Source organism: Drosophila tropicalis, unplaced genomic scaffold, assembly GCF_018151085.1.
Source record: "Drosophila tropicalis isolate 14030-0801.00 unplaced genomic scaffold, ASM1815108v1 contig_393, whole genome shotgun sequence".
Classification (NCBI taxonomy): domain Eukaryota; kingdom Metazoa; phylum Arthropoda; class Insecta; order Diptera; family Drosophilidae; genus Drosophila; species Drosophila tropicalis.
Genome location: NW_027172855.1, coordinates 1,604,980 through 1,622,811, shown reverse-complemented (window position 1 = coordinate 1,622,811; position 17,832 = coordinate 1,604,980). Strand labels below are relative to the sequence as shown.

Here is a 17,832-nt window from a genome sequence, read left to right as displayed (position 1 = left end):
TTTAAATACAAAACATAGTGGCACAATGTTAAGAGCGCCACCACTATTAATAAGATGTGATTTTTAAATGTTGGTCTCGGTTGTTCTTACTTTATTTTACGAAAATGATCACTGTAAGTATTTTTATTTAAATATATAATATTTCAAATAAAAAATAGTATAGGATGAAGGACAAAAAAATCAAACCTAAAGTTTTCGGTTCCAACCGGCATAATTATATTAGAACTCCTCCCATAAATAAGTACACTCATTCAATGTTATACTTGATATATATGTATATGGTATATATACATATAAATATATATATATGTATTTTAGAGTTAAGATGTAACCACAGTTATCGCTCAGTAATTATCAGTTAAATAATGGCATTTAGAATGCTAAAATTAAACTACAAATCATTTTAAAAGTTTTCACAAGTTAAAAACTAGATGTACTAAAAACTAATTTATGCTAGAGCCTTTTGCCTAAATATCCCTCCCGCATTGATTTTGTTTCCACATATCTTCGTATATGTATGTTTTTGCTTGTTTCCTCTTTGCTAAATACACAATCTAAATTTTAAACTTAAAATACTATTTACATTTGGTTGTCTGGTCCAGCAGCTTCTTCCATAGATCGAACTGTTCGTTTGACTTAATCATATGCACACTTATCGCATTCCGTATATTACATGGATTAAACGAAATGCGCCGATTGACAAACTCGTTCGCATGGACACGCTTAATGCCCAGACTTTGGGCCACAATGCCCGTGGTGAAGACATCCTCCAGCTTGAGATATACAGTCTGCAGCGAGCGTTGATAAAGATCGTGTACAATGTCGCTTGTTAGGACATATGCTGGTCCTGTGGTAAAAGATGGAAACACTGATGCCGAAAACTGATCGGTGGATACATAATATTTTGATTTTTTATTTCTTATCGGTTTCCATTTCTTGGCCAAACGGCCATAGATCACACGCTTATCCTTGTGTTGATCCAGAAATTTTAATAGCTTCGGGACATTGATGAACATATCATCATCGGTTTTCAGTATATACTTTGCGCGCGAACAATGCCTATCCGCCCATTCCAACGACGAGAGCGTCTTTAGAGTTAAATTATTATAGGAATCAATAAAGCTACCCCTGATCAGATCTCCATACATGTAATTCTCTTGGGTCAATGCCTTATTTATGGTATCGTTGGTGCCACGGCCCAAAACGAAGGCCATGCCTATATCTCGCCGTGTGCCATAATGTCCCCAAGTCTGTCGAATTGACATACGGGCCTCTGCATGCGATTGAGCCGAAGTTATCAGTACTAATAACTTGGTAAATTCTCCCTCCTGCGGGCAAATACGCTCTACATCAATCTCATCATCCAGATGACCAGATTCATAGATCTTTTCTGTGGCTATGCCTTTGGATGGATCGACTGGAACACTTGGTGCCTTTGCTGCTGGACTCTTGCTCTTTGTCGTTCGTGGAGAAATTGGTGCAGCTGCAGCAGCTGTCAATTTTTGGCCAACTTCTTCTTTAATCTCATGTTTCACCTGCATCACGGCATCAGATGAGAGAGCTTGATGCACTTGATTGTCGCCATCAAGCAAATTATTTTCAATCTCCTCCACTGGATTGTTTTTGTCTGCAACGAGAAGAGGTTTAAGGCAAACAATTAAATGTCAGCTGTTTCCATTATTATAGGTTTTTTTTTTTTTTGTTTTGTTTTGTTTTACTAATTGTTATGCATAGACAAACAAAAGTGGTGTTGGCATAACTTCCGCATTGAAAGATGATACCTGACGGGCTATAAAAGTGGCTTGTAAATCAACAATGGTAGAACGTTAGTTAGATAGACTGTTTGCCAGACTAAATGACTGACTGACTGACTGCGTCCCCTGCCTCTATGACCTGTTTTATTTATTTAGCCATTGTATGAACCTAATACCCAAATGTTAAACGCGGTCAGTAATTTGATGATGTAATAACTAATTATACTCTTTAAATGTGACGAGTATATTGACAAGAGTTTAAGTTGGATTTATAAACAAATTTTATCAAGAAAAACTTTAAATTACGGGTAATAATGATAACAAATAAAACTATATACATATAACACAGACCAATTATTTAAAAATTTTGTAAATTATTTTCATTCTAATCTTATCAACAAAATAATTTATTAGAGAACACAATTTGTCATTGATAAGAAAAAAAATATAAAGATAGTTTTCATTTTAAAATTATCAATAATTCTGCCTACTTCGACTTCGTGTAATTTCAATTAATATCAAGATCAATCTTTATCAATTGAAAATTAGTAGAAGAATATGTTAAAAGATCTCATTAACTTTCTCTGTCTACCAACTCGGAATTTTTTTTTTAAATACCGGCCCGGGTCGGTAGTCTTCCAAATTCTTATTCGTATAGCTAAGTAGCTATATATAGCTAACAAATATTTGTAAAATTTAAAGAATATTGGACGAACAAATATTAATTTTGATGACAGTACTTGGAAAAATAATGAAATTATAATAAAAATCTCAGTGATCGTACTCAAGCTATATGATATAAGCCCCCCTTTGGGGCATAAATTGTTTATTATAAATTCTATAAAATCTTTAAGTTGGTACTTTGTATACCGAAGCGGCGAGAGTTTTACTTACTTAATTTTAAACATAAAATGTTGATTATAGGCCATAACCGAACGTTATTAGTTTCCCGTTTCATAGAAATAATAAATATAGTAATTAAATAATTCTTGCTAAATCTTAAGCAAGGAAACAAAATCTACTTAATCCCCATATGGGAGAGAAATAAATGGATGCCCACTAAAATATTGTAATTTAAATTTTAGTAGACATCTTAATATTAAAAGATATGAAATTTACTACACTATAAGTTGTTTTGGTCATTTTAATTGCAACACACTTGTATGCCAATTAATTATCAATAAAGTACTTGGTTTTTAATGTTGGTTTTTAATGAGCTTGTTCAAGTCTTACCCGTGTGCTGTTCATTTCCGGTTGATGGGACGGGAGGAACAGCAGCGCCAACACCTGCTGCTGGACTACTATTGTTTGCTAAAGTAATGTTCTTTAATATCTTATCGGCGTTCTCAATGAACTTTTGTAAATTGGATGTGGGTATGAGCACCTCTCCATCGGACTGTGATTGCTGTGGAGCCGCTGGTACTGCTACTGCTCCTCCTCCTACTCCAGCTGCTGCAGCAGAGGCCATTTGTTTGTCAGACGCCAAGCCTTCACTAGTGATACTATTGTTGTTGTTAATGCTGTTGTTGTTGCTGCTATTGATATTGCCTGTTTCGGTTGTTAATTGAAATAAAAGTGATTATATCACAAAAACACGTTTCCATTAGCATAATTAGCAGCATATATGTGTCATAATTTGACTTACCTGTTATACCATCAATATTTTGACCATATTGCAGTTCATCTAGAAAATTTTGACTCTGTTCTAATATGGCAGCTGATTGCGGACTGGCCCCTGCAGAGCCACCATCCAACAAGGCATCCTCATCAATGGTGGGCAGGCGATGTTGACTCTTCCTATGAGTCTCTCCTGCTGCTGATGGCTGTTGTTTTTGATTGACTATTTTGGTTAAATCATCTGCAATGTCTCCCGTGTTATTTAATATTTGTGGTTGCTGCTGTTCCGGAGATAATGATGATGACGATGATGCTGGACGATTCCCGGTTAGCTGCTGTGACACTGAGGCATGCAAATGTGTTGCCTGCATTGCCGTTGATGTGGAATATGAGGCATATATGAATATTGTGAGTATAACCACAATTAAAACTAAAAGAAAACGCAAAATGCGTGTATGGTGAAACGACACCATTGTGGACAAGTGCGCAGGCAGGTCAGATAGACAGACTTGAGGCTGTCGAGTGAAGAGTGGGCGGCGTAGTGGCCGGAGTGTTCGTGTTCGGTCTTATCCGTAAACAGACTGATGATGGAATGTGATGTTTGTGACGCTCAACAACGAACGTTGGTGGAGCAACTGCAATAAGAAAAGCGTTTTGTAAAGTGTTTTAAACGTAAATTGTCTAGGCAAAAATTAATGTAAACATTAGAAACACACAGAGAAACACAAGCGTAAGAGACAGAGAGCAATACTTAGTTAGATAGCGAGAATGAGAATGGAAAGGGGCATAAAATGTGTGCGATCTGAAATGAGTCTGAAATAATATAGCCAAGTACTATATTTATACACTGGGGCAGAATATCACGCACTGCAATCAGATAGCCATTATAATCTGGACATCAAAGAGAATAGGGGAAATATTAAAGTTTTGAGTGCATAAATAATAAACTATTTATATACACAGCGGCTTCAGAGCATAATATGAAGAAAAGCAACTTAATTTACAAAAATCTTTAATGGAGACTTTTGAAAATATAAGAAAAACTTTTTATTTCGATTGTAATCTTTTGTTCACATTCTTACTTGAAGAATATACTTGTATCAGTTTTAGATAGTTTCATACCAATCAAATATATGTATTTATTTCTCTTATTTAACGTAAATTACCTCAGAATCACCAATATCTTTTCATTTGGCTTGCCATTTCCTTACTCTAATTTTATAAAGGCTTTGTGAAAAAGTAGATACAACCATTCTACTAAAAGTACAAACGTTTTACATATGTACATATGTCTCTAGATTTACCCAAAAGAAAGGAGTCTATTTGGCTTTGGATTGAGAAAACTAGTGTCCGATTATACTTATAATGCAGCCTTGTATATAGAATTATCCTCTCTATATCAAATCTTGATGTAAACTCTAAGTTGCTTGGATAGATGGTATGTTCAGTTCTAAAATTTAACAGATAATTAAGTTTTATGGTCTGGATAGAGCCGGGTATACATCGAATAGTTAGGAACTAGCCCAATAGCTTTTTAGGGGAAACTGAGGAACATTTTCTATCTCTTCCTTTTACTATTATCTAATAGTTCAAGGTCATGAACCCATCGAGGGGGGGAGACTTAAAAACACCGCACGAAATGTTAATATTTCAAATAAATTATAACTTTTTCATTCCTTTGTACCCCTAACAAGTGAATCTTCGAGGTGGTTCGGAAGTTTTGATGAACTCCTAATCAAAGAAATCAAATTCGGCACAAAAGTTAGTCACTTTATTTGTTCATTAAATTTGATAAAATTCGGTCCTGAAACACGCGAATTATACGAAATTTAAAATATTTGCTTCATTTGGTGCATGGTGTACCGAAGTCGGCGAGACGACTCCCCTTACTTCATTTTTAATAGAAACCCCGAAAATGCTTTATAGATCCCTTCATATCTAAGGTCTATTATGCCACCCGACAAAATCTACTCCGAGTTTTGCCATTGATTGAACGTCATATAGTTCTTCTTACTGATTAAATATGATTTCACATGAAGATGAATCAAATATTTATATATATTTCACACTTAATTCGAATTCACTCACGCAAAAATACCCGTAAGATTCATATTGGTTCTGGTTCAGACATTTCCAGACAAACATACATGGTATATAAACTTTTATGGCTTTTTGGATGTTGACGCCTTTAATTGTATACAAAACACGTATCGAATTGTCTGAAATTCCCGACTTAATGCTAATGAATACCCAGCATCCTCAAGACACATGTTCTTTGAGGTATGTATATAAATACATATCCACACTTTGCATGCAAGACTCAAACACAAGAACTCAACAAAAAAAAAAATCAAACAAAAGGCATATATACTTGACCCGTTTTTATTTTTTCGGACAATATTTTTTTATCACTATCTGGAGGAGCTCTTTTGGCTTTGGCCACTTGAATTTACCTTCGAATGAAATTGCTATTTTTCGATGATTAGATTCTTTATCGTGTGTGTGTGTCTGTGTGTGTTTGTTTGTTTGTGTTGAGTATATTTACTCGATATCATTTTACCACTACTTTAAGTAGTTACTACTACTGCCTTATTCCTAGTAATTGGTTGAAAAAAAAAACACTAAAAATAGAACAAACTCATTAAAGAAAATCAATAGACGAATTGTTAGAGTCTTGTAAGAAAATGAAACGCATTTTAGTTAAACTGATTGATTTTAATCATTGTCGCCCATCGCCAGACACTTGACCACCAACAAGCACATTTTTTTTTAAGTAAAACCCAATGCGTCATGGGTTATTGTACTGTGTTTGGGATTTTGTAATTTATGAACAATAAAAAAAAAAAAAAAAATATCGAATTCCAAGATTTCATTTTCGGTGGTAATCGACAGTCTAACGCATGTCAACGATTCAATAACATAATATTTGGCAATAGCTGAACACAATTGATCTTGTTCAATGATATCGAGAGAGAGAGAGAATATGAAATTTTATCTACTAATTTAATATTCATTTATCGCATGTCTGGCTTCAATTGGATTAGAGAAGGCGCTCTATCAATATAGATTTTATTAATTTATTGTCAAAGGGTGCTCTAATTTATTTAATGAAATGAATATACCAGAAAATTAATTAGAACAAACAAAACAGGAAACCAAGAGAAACTAGAGGAGTGGAAATTTAATGAAGCAAACAAGAGCGAAATGATTGAACGAAGCACTGAGTAATATTGCAATAGCAATGCAAGGATAAAAAAAGTATATCATAAAGAAAGAGAAATTCCTTACAAACAGGCCTGGAGTTCGATGGATGAAGGGTTTGGGGGCTGAGAGACTATAATGTTTTAATGCGGTATAAGTGATCGAAGACATAAATTAGGATCTTTCAGTATCCTAGAACTTTTTTCGATATTTGATATGATTCCATGTATTTTCCTCAAACTGTATTTTAGCTAATTTTCAACCAACAACACTTTCTAAAAGTTACAAAAATTAATCTACCATAAATATTTCAAAAAGGTATCAACAAGTATTAAAATAAAAAAAATATAATCTAATAAAAAAAAGATATTCAAAACATAATACTTTAAAAAATTACCACATTAATGGTTGACCTATAGGTTCTCTAATTTAAGGAACCGTTAGAATTTTGCAAAATATGTTTTTGATCAATCTGCATATTTTTTGATTAAAATTATTTAAAACAAATAGAATCTAGTCTTTAATTTGTCGCCTTGTAGGCTTTAAGGCAAAGGTTCTTCTAAATCCGTCCTAGTCTGAGCTTAGATACGATATATGCAGGTATATATGATATACTATGTCAAATAATAATAACAATACAAATTAAATAAATTAAGATCTCAAAAAAACAGAGTTTTTTTCTATATAACAATATATCCAACTACCTACATTTCTTTGTATACCCTTCATAATATTAGCTTATCGTCCATTTAGTACAGATTGCAAATAAAATATATATACATACATGTTTGTATGTATATAAAACAATGTCTCTAAACTGTTGAAAACTTTGATTCTACTTTTGTTCTACTGATTTCCAAGAATTCGAATAGATTGTTTTATCAATAAACTGTTGTATAAAAGATTGGTAAGTGTGTATATCGATAATACACGCCCTCTAACAGTTTTCTAATGGAACTTTTTTCGTTTTATTTTCTTTTCTTTTCTTTTTTTTTTTTTGCGCTTGAAATGCTGTTCAAGTAGTTGCTTAGCTAGACGCTATCGTAAATTTTTTGTTTATGTCGTTTTCTTATTCTGAATTTTTGACGCATTGTTAATGTGTATGAATGGGTGCGTGTGTGTGTGTGGGTTGGAAACCGGATGCTTATCTCCATCCAAGTCAGTTGGTTAAGACTAATACACTTTATATTGATAATCTCTGCAGCGACTTTAGAACAAGATGATGACGCGAATCGGATAAGAATAAGCTCTAAGTACATACATATGTACATACATATATTCTTTCCTATTGTGGATATATGTACATACATAAAAATATTTTTTGTTGTATCCCGAGAAGAAAGTGAAAGCCCATAATACATAATTTTTATGAGTCATTAATTAACAAATTGCCATCACCTAGGTACACACTAATTATCTGAAAAAAAAACACACCTAATTATAAAATCTACTACAAAATACTTATTGTTGGAACAAAAATTTTCGACAATTTACATGTAGTGGGGCAATAATTGTTTTTTTCAAAGCTGCTTACTTCAAAGTGTGTGTTGGTCTGATCTTTTTTTTTTTTTTTTTTTGATGTCGGACTGATGGCTGATGGAGAGGACAAGCGGCGGCGGTGGCTTCTAATAAGTACAATGAACCGCAGATAATCGCCGGTTAGTCCAAGAAACGGGTTTCTATACACCACGACACACACATACACACACACACACACACACACAATATTGTGGAAAAATGTATATTAATTTCTTGCGAAAAAAGGTCCCCAACCACAGAAGAAGTTATGAGGCATTCGAGATGAGATTCATCAAATCTCATGCCTGTCAATAAAAAGGACTTTAAGTGCATCTAAAAAAAGAAATCAAGATCATAAAATAAAGTTGAATATCTAGTTATTCAGTTTTACGACATAGGTTTATGTTCTCTAAGTAACTGGTTTTCAATTTTTAATTGTTAAATCTAAAAATGGGATAAAATGGCTTTGAGTGGAAAATCTTCTAGTTTGTTCCGTTATGAAAGGAAACGAATAAGTGCCTAAAAATGTACAATCTTAAGTTTGACGTAGTTAAAGATTCTAGAATAGCTGGTTTGAGCTACAAGCTTATCGAAGAACTTTTTTGAAACTTTTTCAAAGCGAAATATATACATATTGTCTTTATTTGTTCACTTGCCAAATTTAACAAAGATTAGATAAAAATAATAGACAGTTGAGTGACCTCTTTAATAATTTTGTGAAATTAATTGTTGCCTCGAGGTCAAGTTTAAAAAAATGGTTTTCTCCTTAAAAGCTAAATTTTTATGTTAGTCGATTTAGTTGAGGAATTTAGTAAATTTCATTATAAAATTAAGGAATAAATTTCATCAACAATTAATCTTCCTCGGCCAAAATTAATAACCAAGAAGTAAATCAGATAGAAGTGTATAGAAACTTCGTGATGGTTAAATAAAAATCGTTTAACTTTTTTTTTTTGGAATTTAAAACCACATCATCAAGAGGATATCCCATAAAAGAAAAACTAAAGACTTTAAAGTTCCGTTGGTTCCATTCGTTTGTTGATAGTGGAATTTGGTAATAATCGCCGCTTACTCAATCATGAAAGACACAGAGTCAGACACACACACAAATATATTAAATTGGAATGAGTGTTATGTATGTTAATAAACGAATCACAAAAAAATTTAAACAATATAAGCAACTAAGCAACGTAAAGGCAAAGTCATCATTGCGTAGTGCGGCAACTTGAGGCTTACCTGCAGTAGAGTCTCTTTTTCTCTCTCTTTCTCTGTCTAGCTGTCACTCCTATGTGTTAGGTGAGGAATTGGGTGGTTTGTTCGTTCGTTCGTTCTCTCTCTCTCTCTCTCGCTTTATTTATCTATCTATCTTGGAGATGGGTTTATGGCTATTGTTGGACCAGGGTCAAGCATAATTACTTGGTGTCTTGTAGGTTTTATTTTTAGTATTTATTTAATGTTAATAAATTTGCCTTTGCCGTTGACAATTAGCAATGATGAATTGCTTTTGTTGTTGTTCGTGTAGTTGTATTTTTTTTTTTTGGGGGCGCCACCATTAAAGCCTTTTATCGGCAGGTGCTGCGTCCTTGGGGATTATTTTGTGTAAACTATTTTGAGTATTTCGGTTTCAAAATTAACTTAATAATGCCATTTTGTTTCATTAGTCATGGTTGAAGCATGTTTTAAAAATAATCATTTTGATTAAATTAGCATTTCGGGGCTCGTTTTTTTTTTTTTTTTTTGCTTTCTCGCTCTTAACTTTTTCTTTGGTTGAAATTTCTTTGTTTTCTGAATATTTCATTAGGCGTTTCAATTTTTATACATTTTTATGACACTTTTACACTTTGGTGTTTAAATTTTTTCTTATTTTATTTTTTTATGGGTATTTTCTATCTTTTTTGCGTGGGCTCCCGCTTGCACCTTGAAAACAAAAACAAGAATAACCAAAAAAAAAAAAAAAATAATGTCTGTTAATGTTATGCTCAAATCGAGCTTACGGTTAAAACTGAGTACACTCATTTTGAGCAAGTACTGGTATTTTGCGTTTCCCCTCTTTAATGCCAGAAAAGGCTAAAAAATTTATAGCTTGGTCACACTAAAATGATGTTTTTTCAAAAAACTTTTTTGGAGCCACCTGTTATCGGCTAAATCGTACCGAAACAAGACAATTGAAGAAAGTGGATATACTTGGGGTAGTTCCTGCCTTTTCGTGAATTGATGTCTATTGAGAGAGATCTATTGAGATTCTTGTCACGGCATTTTCTGACTGGATCAAAAAACAATATCGATCTACCGGAAAAAGGCTGAAATGGCAGCACTGTCGCTAACAGTTTCGTTTATCGGAACAAGTTCAACAAGATTACTCGTTCCAAAATAGCCACTGATTTAGTTGCTCCACAAACAATTGTTTATAAATAAAATAAAATGCAGTCAAATAAATATAGAGAGTTGCTTCAACAACTAGAAAGTGAGGAGTTGGAGGTAATTTTTTTCAAACACGTCTAAGGTGGCTAAAAATATGATATTTTGCATTCTTTATAGCACATTGAACTTACTCCAGAAGTCTATCAACAATTAATGGCCATTTATTTATATCAAAATGAATTGTAAGTCGTTCTTTGTTGTTTAACTACATGTATAATGCAGAAACATATAATTATTATTGAACAGATCAAATGCAAAGTTGCTTTGGATGCGCATACCGGACAAGCTAAAAATTGAAAATAAGGAACTGGCGCAGCTAAATCTCTTGAATCTTGCCCTGCATCACAACAATTATGCCGATTTTTTCAAGCATATCAATTACAATTGGAGCGAAAATGTCAAAAGTACCATTGATGATCTCTTTGGTAATGTATTCCTCTTTATTTGTATGACAAGTCAAAGTAATATTTTTTATAACCCTTTTAGCCAGGCAACGAGAGGAAATATTTACTTTAACCGGCAATGCTTATGTCTCCATTTACGAAGAACATTTGCTCGACATGGTGCAAATGGCACCCAATGAACTGAGAACACATTGCGCATCATTGGATTGGACCCAAGAACAAGATGGCGATAGGGTTATTTGGTTGCCCAAGGCAAAGGAAATCGTACCCGTCCGTGGCAACGATGATCAATTGCTTAAACTAACTGAATTTGTGACATTCTTAGAAAATTAAGCTCATATTAAATTTCAATAAGTTGATTTAAACCTCTAAGGAACTGGTTCATTACTCTAGTTTGACGTATGCGGGGACCATTGTTAATTCAGCATTTCTGAAATGACCGCTATGAAAAACCATCCAAAACTTAATTGCTCACACAAGACAAACTTCATACAAAAGTTATGATTTCAATTAAATTTCAAGATTAGTTGCAATTGCAACTGAACTAGTGCAACAGCTGTTATCAATATGTATATAAGTGAGTGCTGCCAGAGTCAGAGAGTGGGCGAATGCCTTTCTGGCAACACTATAAAATAATTTTTTGCAAGCGACGTCCCATTTTTTCATTGGAAAATAAATCAGTTTTATTTAAATAAAACAACAAAAATTGGATACAGATTCTTTATAATAACTAGAGATAGTAAGAAGCGTGAGAGTTACTACTAGTCCAAAATATTCTTAATTATCCATCAGAGGAAGGAAGGAAAGAAAGAAGAAAAAAAACCGATACCGAGTCTGGCGTTTGCATTTGTATTAGTGTGCGGAGAAAAATAAAAAATGGCAGCGAGCGACAAATCTGTTGATGATTCTCTATATCCCATTGCGGTGTTAATTGATGAACTGAAAAATGAGGATGTGCAGGTTTGTGCAATCAAAGATCATTTAATCAATCAATATGCCATGGTCAGATAATAAAGCACGCAAAAAAAATGCGTCATTGTGTGTGTATGGCAATGCGCCTACATGCATGTGTATGTGTGTGTCTGTATATGTAATGTCTACACAGACAATTGCGTTCGGGCAACTCGCTACATTTCGTCATGTTCTTTATTTTGTGTACATTTTCAATTATAAATAAAACTGTTCTTGCCATTTTCTTAGTTGCGGCTAAACTCCATCAAAAAGCTATCGACAATTGCTTTGGCCTTGGGTGAGGAACGCACACGATCAGAATTGATACCATTTCTTACGGAAACAATCTACGATGAGGATGAAGTGCTCCTGGCTCTTGCGGATCAACTTGGAAACTTTACAAGTAAGAAAAAGTTAACACTAATAACAGATTGAATAAAAAAGGCGAATGCCTTGTATTTTGTATATAATTTTTTAAATAGTTTATTAAAAAAACAACTACATTTCTAAATCGATTTTAATTGTTATTACATTCATTCAGTTTTTTATGTACTTATTTTTCGTTTTGAAAATTTTAATAAATTTTTGGTTTTAGGTCTTGTCGGTGGTCCTGAATTTGCCATGTATTTGATACCACCACTCGAGAGTTTAGCCACCGTCGAGGAAACTGTTGTACGCGACAAGGCAGTGGAATCCCTACGCACTGTGGCCGCTGAACATAATGCCCAGGATTTGGAAATTCATGTTGTGCCAACACTTCAACGTTTGGTCTCTGGCGATTGGTTCACTTCACGTACTTCGGCATGTGGCCTCTTTTCCGTTTGCTATCCACGCGTCACTCAGCCGGTGAAGGCTGAATTGCGTGCCAATTTCCGAAAACTATGCCAAGACGAGACGCCTATGGTGCGACGTGCAGCAGCCAATAAATTGGGTGAATTTGCCAAAGTCGTCGAGACCGAATATCTAAAATCTGATTTGATACCGAACTTTGTTCAATTGGCCCAGGATGATCAGGTAAACGAAATGAGTCAGAACGTTCATTAAGCTTAAGGTGGATAAAGAAAATTTTATCTTTATTGCGGCCCAAACAAAAAAAAAACATAATACAAATCTTTTTTGATAAGATATGAAAATTTTACGGTCCTTTAGATATATTTTTTAAATATAATTAAGGGTTTAAATTGAATTAATAAGCATGTTAAAAAGTAATTAAGACAAAAATCTGTCAACTGTTCACACGAGAGTTAAAAAATTTGTAATTTCAGCTTGTATAAGATTTACTAAATGAGAAAAAAAATGTTAAAGTAGATTGGGTAACCATTTCTTTCCCAAGGAATGAACCAAGATCGATTTGACCATAAATGACGACCGATTTTACCCCTTACAAATCAACATTTCCGACACTGAAATTGATCGGTTCGATTATTTTTACAAAGATCAAAGTAACATTGATAATTTTCTAGAACACATTTAAATATCATTATCAAATCGTTATTTATTGTAGGATTCTGTACGTTTATTGGCCGTAGAAGCTTGCGTCAGCATTGCGCAACTGTTGCCCCAAGATGATGTTGAGCACGTAAGTAATACTGATTTAATTTTATGATCTTTGTATGTTTCCTTGATTAATCACCATAATGTGTATATATTTATATATATACAGTTGGTTCTGCCCACTTTGAGGCAATGCGCTAGTGACTCATCATGGCGCGTACGTTATATGGTGGCTGAGAAATTTGTTGATCTGCAAAAGGCAGTGGGCCCTGAGATAACACGTGTCGATTTGGTGCCCGCATTCCAATATCTGCTTAAGGATGCTGAAGCTGAGGTACGCGCTGCTGTTGCCACCAAGGTCAAAGACTTTTGTGCCAATCTGGATAAGGCCAATCAGGTTCAAATCATACTTAGTTCGATATTACCATATGTAAGAGATTTGGTCTCTGATCCAAATCCTCATGTTAAGTCCGCACTGGCTTCTGTTATTATGGGCCTGAGCCCAATGCTGGGAGCCTATCAAACTGTGGAGCAACTATTGCCATTGTTCCTTATCCAACTGAAAGATGAGTGCCCAGAAGTGCGTCTAAATATTATTTCCAATTTGGATTGTGTCAATGATGTTATCGGTATTCAGCAGCTATCCCAGGTGAGCACAGAAACAATTGATATTTTTGAATCCCTATAGGAATATTGTCGGGGTTCAAATACATATATATTTGGATATACAAAATACATCCTCAAATACATATATATTTGGATATACAAAATACATCTTGATATATTTTTTCCTACGTTAGTCTCTTTTACCCGCCATTGTGGAACTTGCCGAAGATTCCAAGTGGCGTGTGCGTTTAGCCATCATTGAGTACATGCCCGCATTGGCTGGTCAATTGGGGCAAGAATTCTTTGATCAAAAGCTGCGTGGTCTCTGCATGGGCTGGCTTAATGATCATGTCTATGCCATACGGGAGGCTGCCACCCTCAACATGAAGAAACTGGTCGAACAATTCGGTGCTCCATGGGCTGAACAAGCTATTATACCAATGATATTGGTTATGTCACGCAACAAGAACTATCTACACAGTAAGTAAAATATTTGTTTTAAAACTACATACAAATATAATTACTTATTACTTGTATTTCTTTAGGAATGACTTGTCTATTCTGCCTCAATGTTTTGGCTGAAGTATGTGGCACAGATATTACCACAAAATTGTTGCTACCCACTGTATTGTTATTAGCTGCTGATCCTGTAGCCAATGTACGTTTCAATGTGGCCAAAACATTGCAAAAGATATCACCATTCTTGGAGGCCAGCGTTATTGATGCACAGGTGAAGCCCACACTGGATAAACTCAATGGGGATACAGATGTGGATGTTAAGCATTTTGCAGCACAAGCAATTGCTGGTATAGCAGCAGGTAAGCAATCAGACAAACACGGGTTCCGGTGGCTCCAGTGGGATAGCAAAGTCCGTCTGCTATTACTCGAAATTCATATACTTCAATCCACCTATTCCCATTCCCATCATAGAGATGGAATTCAATGTATTTAGAACAGCGGTGCCACCTTGTATGGGATATAAAATTGAAATGGCAATGGACTCTAAACTTATTGTGGAACCGCCGCCGCCACCCCCACCGCAGGAGGGTGATGATATTATATCGGAATTGAATGGTCAGGCAGCTGAGAAAAAAGAGCAGCAGCTGCAGCCTAGCAGCAATAATTTGGAATGTTAGAGGATGAGTAGCTACAAAATTTAATGTGCAACCGACCTCTTGTAGCCTCTTTCAATCTGCTGTTAAATGTTTTAACTTTTTGTTATAACCCAACCCCTGTGATACAATCTAACAATAAAAATCTTGGAATTTTAATTTTGAAGGGTATATAATTTAAGACAGAATCTAAAAAATACATTATCAAAGAGTTTGGTAATTGCAAACACTTAATTTCTGTCGACCCTTTATTTGAGAGAAGATAAACTTTACTTGGACTAAATTATAATCCCTGCTAGGACTAGAGTTATAGTCAAACCTACACAAATTTGTTTTTAAATCAATCGTCAATCAGAAAGTTAGTTATTAATTTTTAACTAATTTATTCGGCTGAGTGGTTTAATGATAAGTATGTGTATTTTTATTTATGTATGTAATGTTTTACAAATCAACAGAATCAGGAATATAATAGTTGATTAAATCAATGCTGGAATTATGTGTATTTAAAAAGACTTCAAAGTTTGATTTGGAAAGGGGAGTTAGTATAAAAACTTTGTTAGGAGTAAGTTTTAAAATTAAGATAGAAAAATATAAGTGTTTTTCCTGAAGTCTTTAATTTTTGAATAGGATTCAAAATGATTATTGTATTAAAAGTTTACTAACTGACACTTGATTTGTCATCCTTCTTGTTGTCAGTTGATTGTTACATCTCCATTTGTTTAAAACCTTAACCATTGTTTAAATCTGTTTGATGTTCAATATGTGTTTTTTCGTTTCTTTTTGCAGCGTAATCAATCTTCTTGCATCTTTTTTATTCTATTTTTAAAATGTATGTAATTTAATGCCGGAAACAAAAATATAAAATTATGAAGCAACACTTAAGAATGGCAAATTGTAGTGGAGCCACAACTCACCATCGTTAACACCACAACCACCACCAACACCCCCCATCCCCTGCAATTAGTGTAAAACGCTAAAGCTGGAGCTGGAGCTTCTCTCTCTCTCTGAGGCCGGTTTGCGCCCTAAATCAATCTACATCTAGGAAGAAAAAGTGTGGAAGCCAAGTCGGCAGCTTGGGAGGAATCAACCACAACATAATGCGACACAAGAAAACATTATTACTTACATACTTATATTCTTATATTATATAACATTAAATTACCACATAGGCATACAAACAAAAATCATTATAAAACAAAAAACCACAAAAAAGAAATGTAGAGTTGAATATTTGATCGCATCTGAATGCAAAATAAAAAATTAAATAAAACTGTGTAAACAAATTGCATTAATATTTTTCTATAATTTTCTAGATGTTATGCTGGTAATGATCCATTAATCAAAGGTTTCTTCCGTTCGTTCCGTTCTTACTATAAATATTTTCATTATCATAAACAGATCAAAAGTCGACGAAATACTTTAAAAATTGTTGTGATCATTTGTTTATAAACTATAACAATTATCTTTAACCTAGCTACAGATATTTATATTATACAATTAAGTTTAGAGATCGAAGACATCAATTTAAAATTCAATACATATACATGTTTTTTATTTAGGCAAGTCGCAGGATAACATATAAATATTTGTTCAGCAACAACTTCAATTATACTTAATTTTCACTTACTTGAATGAAATGTATAAAGGCGAATGACATTTTGTACACTAATACAACGTAACTTTCATAAAAAGATACTCATAAACTTTGCGTCTTCGAAGCTAATGTCACAAAAACAATTTAATATAATTATAAGTCATTTTGTGCATTATTTCTTAAATAATACTGTCAATTTTAATTTGAGGCGTTCGACCATATCTTGATTCCCATGTTTACGCTTGGAGCAAAAGTTAAATAAGTTAACCCATGACGTGTTTACCTTATTCTTAAAGGTTTTTAAAAATATTCTGTATAATGACTTATGACAATTGGAAAGAATTTGTAGAATTAATTGATAGAAAAATGTAATGCTTTAGGCTACAGCGAACATTAGTAAACTAATTTAGATTTGGATATACATATTATGGACCTATTCCTAAAGCTTTACAATTTCAGGATTGGCCGTACTGGAAAAGACTTCTTTGGAGGAAGAATCTACTTTTTTGGGAAAGGGAATGAATAGACAAGAATTCCATATTAGGAGGCTCAATTTTCAAGAAACATTTAACCAATTTAGGTAAAACGCCAAATTTGGAAAAACAACCTGTCTAAGCAATTAAAATGGTATCTTAATAAATTTAAATCACAAAGGGTGTGGTCCCATTATAAGTTTCAGTTTTATGTAATTTAGTTTATCTTAGGAATTCCTCTTATAATTTTTTTTATTGCCCATCGTGATTCGAAAAAAACCTGGGTTAGGAGTTTTTGTTTACACTGTTGAAAGAACTGAACTTTAGAAATCTTATTATTATTACATTTTGATCTAAAGGAAATTAGATCAAACATTAGCTTTAAATTAAATTAAAATTTTATTAACCATTGTATTTAACACCTTCTATATCAAAAAGTTACACAAAAACTAAATAACATGGTTTTTAAAGTTGAAGCTCGAAAAGTCTCCTGAAAACTAATAGTTAATTTACACAAGAGAAAAATTTATAAAATTTCGGTTTGTCCCTTGAGGCACTCTCAAGTCTAAGTGGGTAATAATAGTTGCCGGTTTCTATTGTTTCTACCAGCATTTGTCTTGTATGAATAATTGTTAGAAAATATTTACGCAAAAATTTATTTACAAACACAGATTTAACATTTCTAAT

General features: G+C 33.6%; 3 protein-coding genes across 4 annotated transcripts; 2 read left to right on the top strand and 1 right to left on the bottom strand.

Annotated features, from left to right (window-relative positions):
- Positions 1 to 506: 506 nt before the first annotated feature.
- Positions 507 to 10,030, bottom strand: LOC137572910 (uncharacterized). The gene is made up of 4 exons (XM_068284762.1): positions 9,327 to 10,030; positions 3,400 to 4,006; positions 2,988 to 3,302; positions 507 to 1,627 (listed from the first exon to the last, which is right to left on the bottom strand). The coding sequence occupies exons 2-4, from the start codon at positions 3,842 to 3,844 to the stop codon at positions 576 to 578; spliced, it is 1,812 nt and encodes a 603-aa protein (XP_068140863.1). The 5' UTR covers positions 3,845 to 4,006; positions 9,327 to 10,030; the 3' UTR covers positions 507 to 575.
- Positions 10,031 to 10,434: 404 nt separating this feature from the next.
- Positions 10,435 to 11,287, top strand: CSN8 (COP9 signalosome subunit 8). Its single transcript, XM_068284606.1, has 4 exons — positions 10,435 to 10,568; positions 10,629 to 10,693; positions 10,758 to 10,936; positions 10,998 to 11,287. The coding sequence occupies exons 1-4, from the start codon at positions 10,512 to 10,514 to the stop codon at positions 11,246 to 11,248; spliced, it is 552 nt and encodes a 183-aa protein (XP_068140707.1). The 5' UTR covers positions 10,435 to 10,511; the 3' UTR covers positions 11,249 to 11,287.
- A 231-nt stretch (positions 11,288 to 11,518) lies between these two features.
- On the top strand, positions 11,519 to 16,361 carry Pp2A-29B (Protein phosphatase PP2A regulatory subunit A). Of its 2 annotated transcripts, none has more exons than XM_068284605.1 (8): positions 11,519 to 11,875; positions 12,116 to 12,269; positions 12,462 to 12,880; positions 13,371 to 13,445; positions 13,530 to 14,009; positions 14,161 to 14,446; positions 14,512 to 14,784; positions 14,897 to 15,117. In XM_068284605.1, the coding sequence occupies exons 1-8, from the start codon at positions 11,792 to 11,794 to the stop codon at positions 15,100 to 15,102; spliced, it is 1,977 nt and encodes a 658-aa protein (XP_068140706.1). In that variant the 5' UTR covers positions 11,519 to 11,791; the 3' UTR covers positions 15,103 to 15,117. The 2 variants fall into 2 exon arrangements, with proteins under 2 accessions (XP_068140706.1, XP_068140705.1); XM_068284604.1 differs by lacking the exon at positions 14,897 to 15,117 and adding an exon at positions 15,865 to 16,361 and having other exon boundaries at positions 11,524 to 11,875.
- The last annotated feature ends 1,471 nt before the right edge of the window (positions 16,362 to 17,832 follow it).

Bases quoted from the DNA above. Each gene is read 5' to 3' on its own strand.
- CSN8 (XM_068284606.1), top strand. From the start codon at position 10,512: ATGCAGTCAAATAAATATAGAGAGTTGCTTCAACAACTAGAAAGTGAG. The intron at 10,694-10,757 runs GTAAGTCGTTCT...ATTATTGAACAG, and splicing joins TATTTATATCAAAATGAATT to ATCAAATGCAAAGTTGCTTT. The intron at 10,937-10,997 runs GTAATGTATTCC...TAACCCTTTTAG, and splicing joins TACCATTGATGATCTCTTTG to CCAGGCAACGAGAGGAAATA.
- Pp2A-29B (XM_068284605.1), top strand. From the start codon at position 11,792: ATGGCAGCGAGCGACAAATCTGTTGATGATTCTCTATATCCCATTGCG. The intron at 12,881-13,370 runs GTAAACGAAATG...TATTTATTGTAG, and splicing joins AATTGGCCCAGGATGATCAG to GATTCTGTACGTTTATTGGC. The intron at 14,447-14,511 runs GTAAGTAAAATA...GTATTTCTTTAG, and splicing joins CAACAAGAACTATCTACACA to GAATGACTTGTCTATTCTGC.
- LOC137572910 (XM_068284762.1), bottom strand. From the start codon at position 3,844: ATGGTGTCGTTTCACCATACACGCATTTTGCGTTTTCTTTTAGTTTTA. The intron at 3,303-3,399 runs GTAAGTCAAATT...CAACCGAAACAG, and splicing joins AAATATTGATGGTATAACAG to GCAATATCAATAGCAGCAAC. The intron at 1,628-2,987 runs GTAAGACTTGAA...TTCTCGTTGCAG, and splicing joins CGGAAATGAACAGCACACGG to ACAAAAACAATCCAGTGGAG.